This window comes from Lolium rigidum, chromosome 6 (assembly GCF_022539505.1).
Source record: "Lolium rigidum isolate FL_2022 chromosome 6, APGP_CSIRO_Lrig_0.1, whole genome shotgun sequence".
NCBI classification, from domain to species: Eukaryota; Viridiplantae; Streptophyta; class Magnoliopsida; order Poales; family Poaceae; genus Lolium; species Lolium rigidum.
The window spans coordinates 83,920,150-83,933,358 of NC_061513.1; the positions used below are offsets into that span (position 1 = coordinate 83,920,150).

Below are 13,209 nucleotides of genomic sequence, written 5' to 3' on the forward strand. Positions count from 1 at the left end.
ACTGTTTTCAAATTTGAACATTTTATAAATACGAACATTTTTTAATCTGAACAAATTTTTTGTTTGAACAATATTAAGATTTGAACGTTTTCGAATTTGAACAATTTTACATTAAACATTTTTTGAATCTGAACAATTTTTAATCTGAATATTTTTCAAGTTCCAACAATTTTCATATTAAACTTTTCTGAATTTGACCAATTTTTAAATTTCAACAGTTTCTAAAATCTGAACGAAAGAAGAAAATATCTGGAGAAACTTTAGGTGCGTGACAGGGTTTGTATCCCGTTTTAATTAACTCGCCGGTAATTATGCGAAAAACCCCTCACGTTTCCCCCTTTCCACGCCACACAGTCCCCGCGCGAGTCACCTCCTGACCAGCCCTTCTCGATCTTTCAGTCGTCTCCGGCCGATCCCCAAGTCCGCTCGCCAGCCGCTCCCCTACTCCCTCCCGCGCGCCATCCCGCTCGACCTCTCCCGCATCCCGCTCGCCGCGCTCTCCTCCTCCTCCTCCTCTTCGCCGCTTCCCGTCGTGCGGCCCCTCACCCCCTCCTCCCTCTGCTCCGCCATCCACGCCCACCAGCAGCACCGGCAATCCCGGCGGCGGCGCGGCCTCGCCGGCGGAGGTGCGGGTCTCCCGGGCTCGGGTGGTGCCGGGGCCGCCGGCGACGGCTCTTGGAGGCGGCGGAGATCGCAAGCGAGCTCACGCCGGCGGCCATGGTGGTTGGTGCGGGCCAGATCTGGGCCCCTGCTTGGAGGCGGGTGTATTTTTGTTACATTGTAAAGGGCTGAAATGTAAAATTGCATTACTGAAGCGTTTTTCTCCCCCTGAGTTAATTAAAACGGGACGGAGGGAGTAGTAGCTTACGTATGTGGACGTGACATGGGCCGAGCCCATCTTAGTCTTCGCTTAAAGCGTTGTATAGGGGCTCCCCAGATAGAGCCGATCCAGACGAATAAGGCACGACTACGGCCCGAGCGCCAGTGGGCCTAAATCCAACGGCAAAGCTAAATTCGGCACATATTCCACGGGGAGAATCGAGCGGACCCGAATTGCGTTCCACGTTTTATTCCCCGGTCCGCCTAATTTATACGCGGCCTCCTCCCTTATAAGCGCCGGTGGACGGAACCGGAAGACGGGACAGATATTTCCTCAGGTCAAGTCGTCTCGTGCCCGTCCCCCTCGCCGTCCGCAGCCGGCAGCTCGCACCACCAGCCAAGGTGATTTCCCCCTTCCCCACCCGCCGCTTGATTTCCCCTTGTCGATTCCGCGTCCCCGACCGCCGATTCGAGAACCCCTTGTGGTGTAGCGAGCGTTTGTCGCGATCGATTTGCGGTTGCCTCGTCCGATCGCTCCGGGCCAACCAGATCTACGGCGTTGGTTCCTTCCCGTGAAGGATTTGTCTACGATTTGGTGGGGTTTAGGCTGTAGAAGGTGCCGTTAGGTCGTTTTAGTCCCTGGTTGGCCGGATTTCTGGAAGAATTTCCTGGCAATTCGGGTGCCTGATGTTGGGGATTTATTTTGGGAGATATGGATGCGATTTGGTCTGATCTGTTCCCATTAGTAGTTTATAAGATATAAGGTCGTTGCAGTAGCTGTTTTGTTTAAAGGGCAGGAGGAAGGTGCTGCCAGTTTTTATTTATATATCTCCTGGTGCATAGGACGATCAATTTTGGGGCTTGGCATGTGTGATTTAGGAGCGTCATAGGCTAATGTTAGGTTAGCCGTTGTATGAACTTTTACTTTGTATGTATATTTTGGAAGCGACTAAGGATTGGGCGTTATGCTTTCGTTTTGTACACTATTCCTACTCTCATGCTTCATACCCTGTGTCTATTCTGCAGATCCATCGAGTGTTGTGTTCATTGCATGGCCATATCTGCTTTCTATAACTGTACTGCATGATTATTCAATACTAAATCGTGAATTTCTTCTTGAGGGATATGTATTCCATTATGATAATTAATAACTTAATAGATGATTTCTTAAGAAGTGAAGATATTTTTTTAGATAATTCCATTATGTTGAGGTTCATAATCCATGTATTGCCGGATGGTTTGTAATAATTGATTGGAATGTTTTGCAGCTCACACATCAAGACAATAAACAGAGCCTCGTCTGTTTGGGGCCAATCAAACCCAACAGCCAAGGTTCATGTCTGATCTGGACTCCCAGGTTCCATCTGCTTTTGGTATGGATCATTCTCGTATCATCTCATCCGAAAGTTACATCTGCCAATCTATAGCAATTTGATAGTTCTTATGACTTAAACTATGTTTATTTATGTTCTCTCTTGCCCTGAATAACCTTTATATTGTTCCCAGTAACCAATCCCGTCAACTAACAAGATACCACTATTTATGTGATTATCAGTTATTGCTGACCAACATTTTTTTTTCCAAAAAAATTGCAACAATCTCAAATCACCTTTAGATACTTATTAATAGAAGGGAAAATTAGTAACCAACAAATCCATGGATCTGGAGCAGAACTCTGCTGAAACATTTGTGTATGTGGCGGTGGGGAGGGTATGCCACGACTGGTTAGGATGGATGTATGCTTGGCATGTTGCATAAAAGATGGGCATGCCGCTTTGACGGTAAAGAGTGCAGCAGAAGTTTTGATTTGTGGACTAGTTAAATGAAACCGTACATAGGGAGAGGGGAAGGTGTTCTGTTTGCTACATAATCATACTAACCTTCGTCGATGAATAGTGATTGATTAGTTCTTATCATGGGCTTTGGCTTGCTTTTGAACGTGCTATTTTTTTCATCCGGAAAGCATAGAAGCACTGCTCTTAAGATGTATGTTCACAGATCAGTATGTTACATAAACATGTTACTTTTGGTTTGCGTGCAGTCTCCTATGGTTAACTTGCATAAGCATCTACCCAGATATTGATGTCTTTGCATCTTCTATGTAGATCCGTTTGCTGAGGCAAATGCTGAGGACTCTGGCGCTGGTGCCGGATCAAAAAACTATGTGCATGTGCGTGTCCAGCAGCGCAACGGAAGAAAGAGTCTGACAACTGTTCAGGGATTAAAGAAAGAGTACAGCTACAACAAGATTCTCAAGGATCTAAAAAAGGAATTCTGCTGTAATGGTACTGTAGTCCAGGATTCAGAACTAGGCCAGGTACAACGAAATTGTCTTTCTTTTTGGATCAAAGTTCTCTAACGTAAATGTGTATATGCTGATGAAATGATCTTCTACATTTCAGGTCATTCAACTCCAAGGTGATCAGCGTAAGAATGTTGCTACTTTTCTAGTTCAGGTAATTCATGATACCATTGCATTTTGTCATACTTATTATCGTGTATATATGTTAATCTGATGATAATTTCTGTTTTCGCCAGGCTGGACTAGCAAAGAAAGAGAGCATTAAGATCCACGGATTTTAGGCAACACATAAATGCTTGTGTGTTGTCACAGAAGCTGGAAGTTATCGTATGCCTGGTATTCATATAAGACATTTGAATTAGTAGTGGTGCGAGGCATTTGTGGTTGATGCGTGCATTTAAGACTTGAATCAGTATTGGTGTGTTTGATGCGAGTTGGCATACCCTATGGTTTGTATGTGCTACCAGTATCAAAGTATGGTTTATCTGGGTTATTGTCTACTAAATAAATGTACTTCTGGCTTGTCATCCTGTAATCATTTGTCTCTAGTATGCTGTGTGCTCTGTGATTTTCGTTTAGTTTGTTCTCTTGTTCAATTTTTCTATATTCTAGATATGATGCATGGGTGGAAATGAGTTTATTGGGGCCATTTGCTTTTAAGCTTTGGCAATGTGATGCATGTTGATGCTAGATGGTCTGTATGATTACAGTAGGTGCAGCGTCCAGACTTCATCATTTCATCATCTTGATCAAGGTTCCTCTCGTGCTGCTTCCAGCAGCATAGTAGAAGATGTAGTCTCTGTAGAGCATCAGTCCTGCTCCTAAATATCATGTTAACCTGCTTTGTATTTTAAGAAAACAAAACAGTAACAGATTAGTAAAACTGGAGTTTCAGTTTCTTTATTGCCCAACAAATCAAAGCCAACCCATAGATCTGCATGATTCTGCTTACAGGAGCATTTTGTTGCTGCAGCAGAAAGTAAAGGTTGAGAATTGTGAATTGTTCCTTCTTTTTTACGGAACTGACGCTTGTTGGTTCTAGTCCATCTTATATTCGCCAGATTATCTTTTGTTATAGTGGATTATCTTTTTTTTATAGTGGAACCTTTAGATCAGCCAAAGCCAAAATTTTGATTCAAGATGAATTTTGGCCTTCCAAAGATGCTTAAAATACCATCTTATAATCTCATTACTGCACAAATTGCTTATACATTGATGATTTAACTGAAAATTGTCCACATCTGGTTCCCTCAAAACAGGCTTGTCTTGTTCATTCTTCAGAACCACACTGATAGATTCAGCAGCTCCCTCATCTACCCTTGTAGTTCCATATTGAGGCATCTTCTAAAGGTCAGGTTGCCACTGTTACATTTTGCTCATTGATGATATGAAAAGTTACTGGAACTTTTAATGGTATTGACCGACACCAAGCATCGCCCTAGAAATTTGTTCTTCTGCCCATACTTATTTTTCTTCACCCAGAAATACCTGCCTGACATGTACCACCAAAGTGCCACCCATAGCTTGTGATTGATGTCAAAAATACCACCCTCGCCTAAATATTCTTCCAGTCTCCACATCATTTACACACTAGGTTTACACTGAATTTAGTTATCAGATCTTTAACACCCAACTATTCCGGGAAGATAGTGATCTTAACCGATTGTTTTAGGGAGATTCGTGACAGCCGACGTCCCAAAAAGCGTGGTGAAGCTTGTGTATCACAGATTCATTCGTTGCTTGATCATCAGATAAAAAGGAGGCACAAAACAAGTATTCCCTCCATCCATAAAAAAATGATGTCTTAAATTTGTCTGAATTTGAATGTATCTATGCACCAAATAGTGTCTACATAAATCCAAATTTTGACAAATTTAGAACATTCTTTTATGGACAGAGTTAACTAGAACTTCACACACCGTAATAGCTCTACCGTACCAAAATATCACTATATAGCTGATTGTAAATTGTTGTATATACCAGCATTTTCTTTCTCATGTTTCCTGTTTCCTTAGGACAAGGCTTTGCCCAAGAATTGGTCCATCAGTACTCTACTATTTTTGCTTGGCACCTGCAGCTGCAGCCAGCAGTCTAGTCTATGCAAGCATCAATTCATCAGAAACAAGAGGAAGTCCAGATCGACCCCGCATCTCTCCTATTCTATCATCACACACAAAGAGCAACCTGAACTTGGTCTGAGCAGAGCAGAGAGCATGCACATACACCATATTCAGTTCGACATGACACGTAATTAACCCGCTGCCTGTAGGTGTTCCTGCCTACGGACCGGCCGTCCCCGCACTGCCACCGTCGACGACGTTCCGGCCGCACCTGAGGTGTATCTCGTAGCCGCAGGCGATGCACTGGTACGCCCAGCCGAACCCCTGCTCGTCGCACTCGCAGCAGATGTACGGCCCTCCCCCGGACTTGCCCGACACGATGCTCAGCTCGTGGCGGTGGCCGGCGTGGAGCAGCGACGGCGTGTACGCCTTGGCATCCTCGTCCTCGACCTCCCGCAGCATCCTGATCTGCTCGTCGGTGAAGGGGAACGCCATGTCGAAGTAGAGGTTCACCAGGTTCCTCCCCTCCCTGGTCACCGTCTTGCCGTCGGGCCCGATCACCACCAGCGTGGGGATCTCCCGGACGTCGAAGTACCTGGCCAGCGCCCGCGACGACGCGCCGTCGCCGTCGTAGGGCAGCGCCAGCCACGGCATGTCGCCGCAGGAACGCAGGTACCCGTCCTCCTCCTTGTCCATGGGGATGTACACGATCTCGAAGTCCTCCGACTTGCCCCTCAGGTTGCCGTATATGGTGGCCAGCCTCGCGGTGAACTTGAGGCAGGGCTCGCACCGGTGCGCCGAGAAGTAGAGCCCCACCGTCTTCCCGACTAAGCTCGAGATCGGAACCTGCAGTTAGCCCTTAGCCACTGGATGCATGCATATCAGCACATGCATGACGCCATGATGGGATCAATGACAATGCTTGCTAGCTCATGATCCACACCATGCGCCTAGAACAATGAACACACGTACGGTACCTGGTCGTTGGCACCATTCACGTAGCTGACGGAGAAGAGCTTCTCGAGCGTCTGGGAGGCGAACTGGCTCTGCTCATCGGCCTCCAGCTCCGCCACCCTCGCCGGCGTGAACGGGAACGCCGGGTCACCATACCGAAGCACGAGCTCCACGGCGTCGGAGCATATGACCTCGCCGTCGGGAGCCAGTACCACGAGGCGCGGGATGCCCTCGACCTGGAAGGCCTGGCTGAGGCCCTTCTTGCGGCGGAGGTCGCCGAAGGGCACGGCGGGCCACGGCATGCCGCGGTGGAACCGCTCGAAGGACGGCGCGTCCTCGTCGCAGGACACGAAGACGACCTCGAAGCCGGCGCCGCGGTCCCTGAGCTGGCCGTACGCGGCGGCCAGCGCCGGGGTGAAGGCCTCGCACTTGGGGTACCAGTTGGCCGCGAAGTACAGGGCGACCACCTTGCCCTCCAGCTCCGAAAGCTGCACCTGCATGCGTGGAGAGGACACGTGTTCGCTGCTCTTGGTTAGACACGAGCCATGATCGTGACTCGCGGAAAAGCAAACGAAATGATGGCGAAAAGAGAGAAGGAAAAAAAGGAATAGTGCTGGCAGAAAAAGAAGACTGTCGACCTTTGGATAGACAGACACATGTCGAGTCGTCGAGAGGTACGCTGGGTATTCTGATTCTTGACGTGTGTACGAATACGGAACGCTCAGGTCCTAAAGGCGGAGGTTTGGTTAAGCTAAAACCACCTTTTCATCAGTCGTAAAAATTGGATGAAAAAGCGAACCGCAGGAGTTTCTGAGTACTTTACTCTGGCTCATCGAGATGAAACTTCTAGGCAAAAAAAATTCACAAAGAAAAAGAAATAGCTAGGGATAGCTTGAGATCGAGTCGTGAGTTTGTAAGAGCTAGCGAAAGGGAGGCCAAGATTATTACCATCATGCCCTTTCATTTCAGCTATTCACTTGTTTGAGGTGTGATAAGGCCATGATTGCATCATAGAAAAGTTCATTAGCTTGATCTTGAAACTGAATTGCTAAACCTGAGCTTAGTAAATATAACTTGGTGCTCAGTCAAGTTCACAACCAACGGATTTGTACTATGATTTGTGCGCTCCATGAGTTTCAATTGCAAGTGGGGTCATAACTCGGATGTTTTTACAGGGATGTTTCTACACGTGCAGGTTTACAACTTAAAGTTAAGTGAGATTTTTTAAGCAACACGTCGACTTGAAAAGCTGGTGGAAATTTAAGCTGGATCTAAATGTATTAGGTAATCCATTCCCTGCCCGACTTATGTCTTGCTTAATCGAAACCACCTATCAGGGCTGTGTGTGGATTTTGTTTGATTTCAACCCCCCAAAAAAAAGCAGCAAGGAACATCCAACATAAGAACGAATGAAAGAAAAAAAGGCGAAAGAAGCGAATTAGCAGAAGCAGCAGAGCATGAAGTGGAGGAGGACAGATGGACGCACCTCGTCCCCGGAAGGCGAGACGAGGGAGCCGACGGGCAGCACGGCGCGGACGCCTCCGGTCTCCAGCTCCGTCTCCGTCTCCGTCTCCGGCGCTCCCTCCACCTCCGGGTCTCCGACCATGTTCAAGTATCCTTTGATTGATCCGGCACTTTCCCTGTGCCTGATCTCGTGCCGGGTTGTGGCGGCGCCGGTAGACTGGGAAGCTTATGAAGCTGTGGTCTCCAGCTTACGACCGGAATAAATAAATGAAGGATCGGGGCGGGGGACGACGCCGCATCTGCGACGCTTTTCACAGAGGCGAGGCGTTCACGTCATCGATGGAGGCTGTAGCCACGCCAGTCGCAGCGGTTCCTTTCGAGAGAAGGACGCAGCGGCGATCGGAGTGGTGGTGGGCTGGCGTTGGCGCAGCTGTCAGGCTGGGGAGGCAAGGCAACGGGGCTCGTCTTCTTGGCGCGTGGGGTACGTCGGGGAGGCGAGGCAAAGGCTAGCTAGACACGGTGGGGCGGGGAAAAGAAGGGCAGTCGACGGTAGTGCGCCGCGAGCCCGACCGGTGGGGTTCCGGTCAGCACGTCCCGTCCAGTCCATGAATCGTTTGCGGCCAACAACGTGTTCCGGTTCGGTTGGCTGCGCTCCTTAGCTCGCACCGGGCTAGCAATTTTCATAAATTTTATCAAATTCATCGCACACTTCAACCGTTCGAAATTTTCTTTGAGAGGTGGATTCACCTCAGCATTCTGCATGACTTTCATGTTGAAAGGTTTTCGTTTTGGTGGACATAGACGGATAAATAAATGACTCGCTAGTATCCTGTAATGTGTATGTATGTGTGTGTGGTTTAGAGTACTTTTGGTCAACTTCTTGCCATCTTCATAGACGGCGACGTGGTGATGATATGTGAGAAGTGAGAGGTGATAATCCATGGTGGTGGCGGCATGGTGATGTTCATCTTCGTGGTCGACGACGGTGCCATGGTGGTATTCAGCTTCGTCATCGACGACATGGTTATACTTGTGACGGGCGTGAACGGTGGTGTCATGGTGGTGTTTGTCTTCGTGGTCGGCGACGTGGTGATGCTTGTGACCGGCGTGATCGGCGGTGTCATGGTGGTCTCGTCTTCGTGGTCGACGACATGGTGATGCTTGTGACCGGCGTGACCGGCTGCGTCATGGTTGTCTTCGTCCTCGTTGTCGGTGACGTGGTGATGCTTGTGACCGACGTGAACAACGGTGCCATGGTGGTCTTAATCTTCGTGATCGGCGACGTGCCCATGCTTGTGACCGGCGTGACCGGCTGCGTCATGGTTGTCTTCGTCCTCGTTGTCGGTGACGTGGTGATGCTTGTGACCGACGTGAACAACGGTGCCATGGTGGTCTTAATCTTCGTGATCGGCGACGTGCCCATGCTTGTGACCGGCGTGACCGACAATGTCATGGTGGTCTTCATCTTCGTGGTCGACGACGTGCCTATGCTTGTGACCGGCGTGACCGACGGTGTCATGGTGCTCTTCGTCTTCGTGGTTGGCGATGTGGTGAAGGTTTTGACTGACGTGACCGGCGGTGCCATGGTGGTGTCTGCCTTCGTGATTGTCGATGTGCCGAAGCTTGTGAACGGTGGCGTGAGGTGACAGGTAAGGTCACCATGGATAAATGGTGAGGCTAGAACTGTACTCGTATGTAACCAAACATACTGAGCAACAGTCCAAACCTGCACCGTGGACCGTCCAAAACGAGATGGGGATTTAATACAAAAATTCGACCCACTTAACCAAACGCGCCCCAACGGTGACCTGCAAACGAACATCTGGTGTAGAAGCTATGCGCAGTAACCGGAAGTGCCATCCAACGGTGATCTGTAAACAGATTGTGTCCGGTGTAAATTTGGGTTGCCTTTGCAGTCCGGTGGACAGGTCGCAGTGTCCTTCCATGGTTCGCAAGTTTGTTGTGCTAGGAAATTTCATCTACCTTTTTGATAGCCACTACACGTTAAACCAAAAAAATTAACCTGAAACTAAACTACATCGAGATATTGTGGCCCATATCGGCGTAGCTAGTTTGGCCCTCGCTGCCTTGCCGCTCGTTGCCCGCCATGTCGCCGGTCCTGCCTTGGCCCTCGACGGAATGAGGACCACCAGAGCTTCCTCGACCCTCGCCGCCTTGCACGCCACGGTGCAATGGTTTTGCTAGCCCGGTGCATCCTCTCGCCGGCGGCCAGCTTACAACTCCTGATACGAATGATGGTCATGTCATCACATTCCGCCGCCTTCATCAAGGCCGTCGTTTCTGCTTCGGCAGATGGTTCGATTTTGGTGGCCCTAGTCGCCTGCCACATTGCGAACGCCATCTTGTCCTCTCGTAGCCGCATGGCCGCCCTAGCCGTCTGCACGGCAACGATGGCAGCATACTGGCAGGAGGTTGTGGCCTCTTCTGTCTCCAGTCTGGGCTTGAGGGCAGCACGCTGAGGGGAAGGGGCACCCGCTTCTGTCGAGAACTGCCCATGCACGCTGCTCTTTCGACATGAACTGGCGGCCGCGTTCCTCCATGGATGGTAAGATGGAGATGGCGATCTCGTCGATGGCTACCTCGGCTGCCTCCAGAGCTCGTCGACTGTCTCGAAGGACTCGAGGAGGGCCGCGTAATCTACGCTCATCGGTGCTTGAAGGTCATCCTCTTTTCCTATGTCCTCATCCCAGTCCTCCCCGCTCTCTTCGGTGCTTGCAGAGTACGGCTGGGAGGGTACCGCTCGGCCACGACATGGCTTATCTTGGCCCAAGTTTTTAAACATAAGGCACAAGTGCCTAGCTTTAAATTAATAAAGCCACGAACATGAGGAGACACTAGGACCAAAGAGAAGACACAAAACCTCAGCACAAAGAACGGCCAGGATGCCAGGAGGCCAACTCCAACAATGGACATGAGGGCACACCCGGGGCAGACACAAGCTTCCGATGTCGAGAAGGAGCAGCAACACAAAAATTGGCACCCTCCGTAGGAGAACCGAAGGAAGGCGCCACGGGAGAAACCAACCACTACCTCCAAACGAATTGGACCAACCAAAAAACTGCCTCATTTACCCAAAACAGCGCCTTCAAGAAGGACACCACGCCGGAGGCGTAGTCGCCGCCCATTCCAAGAGGAATTGGGATTTCACCCGGGCCTATGGGGAATGGTAGGAGGGAGGGGATTCTTGATGGTGCCTCCAAAAAGGGAATGATGCCCACGGGGCCACCACCGTCGTGGCCACTGACCAGGGGTTTCTCCTGGAGTCCCAAGCCTACCGACCCACCGTGACCCACCTAGCCAAGATCTGGCGGCCAAGAAGGGCCACAGATCTGACAGAAGAAGGGCGTCCTTTAGATCTGACGCTCGTGATGCCATAGAGAGGTCAGCACGCCGGACCATCACCCTGCCATCAAGTCCCTGCCCATGCAGCCTAGGACGACAACCAGCGTCCACGCAAACGTCACCCCTCTGGATAAGCGACATCACCCACCAGCTCAGTGCCACCGCCCTGATTTCCCGAGCACCCACCAAGCAGAGCATCGGCATACGGCTCCCTTACCTAGGCCATTCCAGATAGCCAGCTGTCAGAATAGGAGGAGACCGCCAAGCAGCCGCCACAACAGCGGCGAGCCTGGCGCGGAGGTCCTCCACCTATTCAGTGTGCGGGGAGCCGAGGGCCCAGATCCCCGCTGCCCCCTTCATCGGAGTCGTAATCTTAGACCAGGAGCGTTTCTGGGGAGACGAGGAGGGAGGAGATGGATGGGAGAAGCGTTGGCGGAGGTGCTAGGGTTTCGCCCCCTCGGTCGTCTAGAGGGGGCGACGCGAGGGGAGCGGGTCTCCTTCCCTTTGTTTATGATTCAGTTGTCTTGGACCAAGTGGTGGGATGGCGGCAAGTCATGGTCGTGGATGTGTTGCCTGGTGCGAGAGTCCGTCACTTCAGATTTATAGCAGCAGTGGCTGGGGCAGTGGGTGGAAAATTGCTTGCGCGGGTGGAAGAACATGAAAGGAAGATGTGGCGTGGGCGGGAAACCGTAGTGCTGACATTAACCTTTGGTTAGCGAGGCCGACCGTCTTTAATCCACTGCTTAAGGCAGTGTGGCAGACTGCTAGCCCCACGAATGAAATAACCCGTTAGGGCATCTGACAAGGGATTAACTTATCAATGCCTATAGATTGTAGGCTAGGGTTTAGTTAGAAGTAGAGGGCAAGTAGATCTCGAAGGTTTCAGCCGAAAAGTACTCGACGAATATGAAATCTAGGGTTTGCAGACAATGATTCGATGATCTCTTCGTCCCTCGACTCCCCTTTATATAGGAGGTGGAGCCGAGGGTTTCGTTTTGTACAAGTTACAGAGTCCGGGACGGTTTCTAACTCATCCCGCCAGATTACAAATAACACTTCCTATTACAACTCTATCTTTTCCTTTAACACATCTTGGGCTTCCGAATCTTCTTATTCCTCGGGTAGTGGGCCTTTGATAAACCCCGGGTACTATATTTGGCAGGCCCATTTGGGATGCCTATGTCAGTAGCCCCCGAGATTTTGCTTGAATCATAGAGTCAGGGAAAATCTCTACTGTTTATTTTTACTCAAAAGCTCTAACTTTCATACTTTTCTTCATAAAATTCTATATTGTACAGGGATATTGGTAGTTGGGGCTAGTTCATCTGACGGATCAGGTACTAGTTAACTGCTCTAGTGGCAATCCGCAAAAACCTACTTCAAAATCACGTCCCCGGACATGATCTCGGGATCTCGGTGTAAACTTCGACGAGTGCCGCTTAAGGTCTTACCATTCTGTCGAGTCCCGAGTCAAATTAATCGAGTACCTAACGCGTCCGTTAGGATTTTTCTTCGTATCTCGTTGATACGGATAAAAGTAGCGAGCGCAGTCTTCGGCGATGCCACGCCCAGCAGAATAAATCTGGGGTCTTACCTTCGCAAATTTGCGGCATTCAGAAATTGATCGCAACTTTGGCGTTCTGAGAATATATTGTCGAGTGCTTTTCCGGCTGTTGGAATAGCACATTTTATCGAGTCAAATATGACTTATTATTGCTCTCCCGATGGGAGTATATGTAGAGTTAATTATAACTCGAAGTATACTCTCTTGCTATTCTATTTTTCCTTTGTTAATTTCATCGGGCACGCGAACAGCGTTCCCGATGGGAGTAGCCCCCGAGGCTACAGCCAAGAACTTGTGCTTGGTTGTAGGCTCAACATTTTAGTCCACCTTGTCGCTATATTGCCATTATCTTCCGATATTCTTTCCCTTCTTCTTTCTTCTTTTCTTTTTTTCCTTTTTTTTTTTTATATCTATCCATCGGGTGCGCGAACAGCGCTCCCGATGGGAGTAGCCCCCGAGGCTACAGCCAAGAACTTGTGCTTGGTTGTAGGCTCCCACAATTTCTATTTTTGCCATAATCGAAACTTTACTTTTTTCGAAGTAGCCCCCGAGCATTTGGGCAAAAACTTGTTCTTGACCAAAGGCTCCCGAAGTATGCAAATCACTCATCATGTCGCCATTTTCCTTTTGTTTTTCTTGTCGACATATTTTCCCTTGGCAAATTTTTCTTCAACTCTTTCAAT

At 49.3% G+C, this 13,209-nt stretch overlaps 2 protein-coding genes across 2 annotated transcripts; one reads left to right on the forward strand and one right to left on the reverse strand.

Annotated features, from left to right (window-relative positions):
* The first annotated feature begins 1,111 nt into the window (after nucleotides 1-1,111).
* LOC124661782 (protein translation factor SUI1 homolog 1) lies at nucleotides 1,112-3,656 on the forward strand. The gene is made up of 5 exons (XM_047199668.1): nucleotides 1,112-1,221; nucleotides 2,088-2,192; nucleotides 2,925-3,136; nucleotides 3,222-3,275; nucleotides 3,358-3,656. Exons 2-5 carry the CDS (start codon nucleotides 2,156-2,158, stop codon nucleotides 3,400-3,402), a joined length of 348 nt encoding a protein of 115 aa, XP_047055624.1. The 5' UTR covers nucleotides 1,112-1,221; nucleotides 2,088-2,155; the 3' UTR covers nucleotides 3,403-3,656.
* Nucleotides 3,657-5,163: 1,507 nt separating this feature from the next.
* LOC124662875 (probable nucleoredoxin 2) lies at nucleotides 5,164-7,741 on the reverse strand. Its single transcript, XM_047200657.1, has 3 exons — nucleotides 7,622-7,741; nucleotides 6,159-6,629; nucleotides 5,164-6,027 (listed from the first exon to the last, which is right to left on the reverse strand). The coding sequence occupies exons 1-3, from the start codon at nucleotides 7,739-7,741 to the stop codon at nucleotides 5,401-5,403; spliced, it is 1,218 nt and encodes a 405-aa protein (XP_047056613.1). The 3' UTR covers nucleotides 5,164-5,400.
* Nucleotides 7,742-13,209: the final 5,468 nt, after the last annotated feature.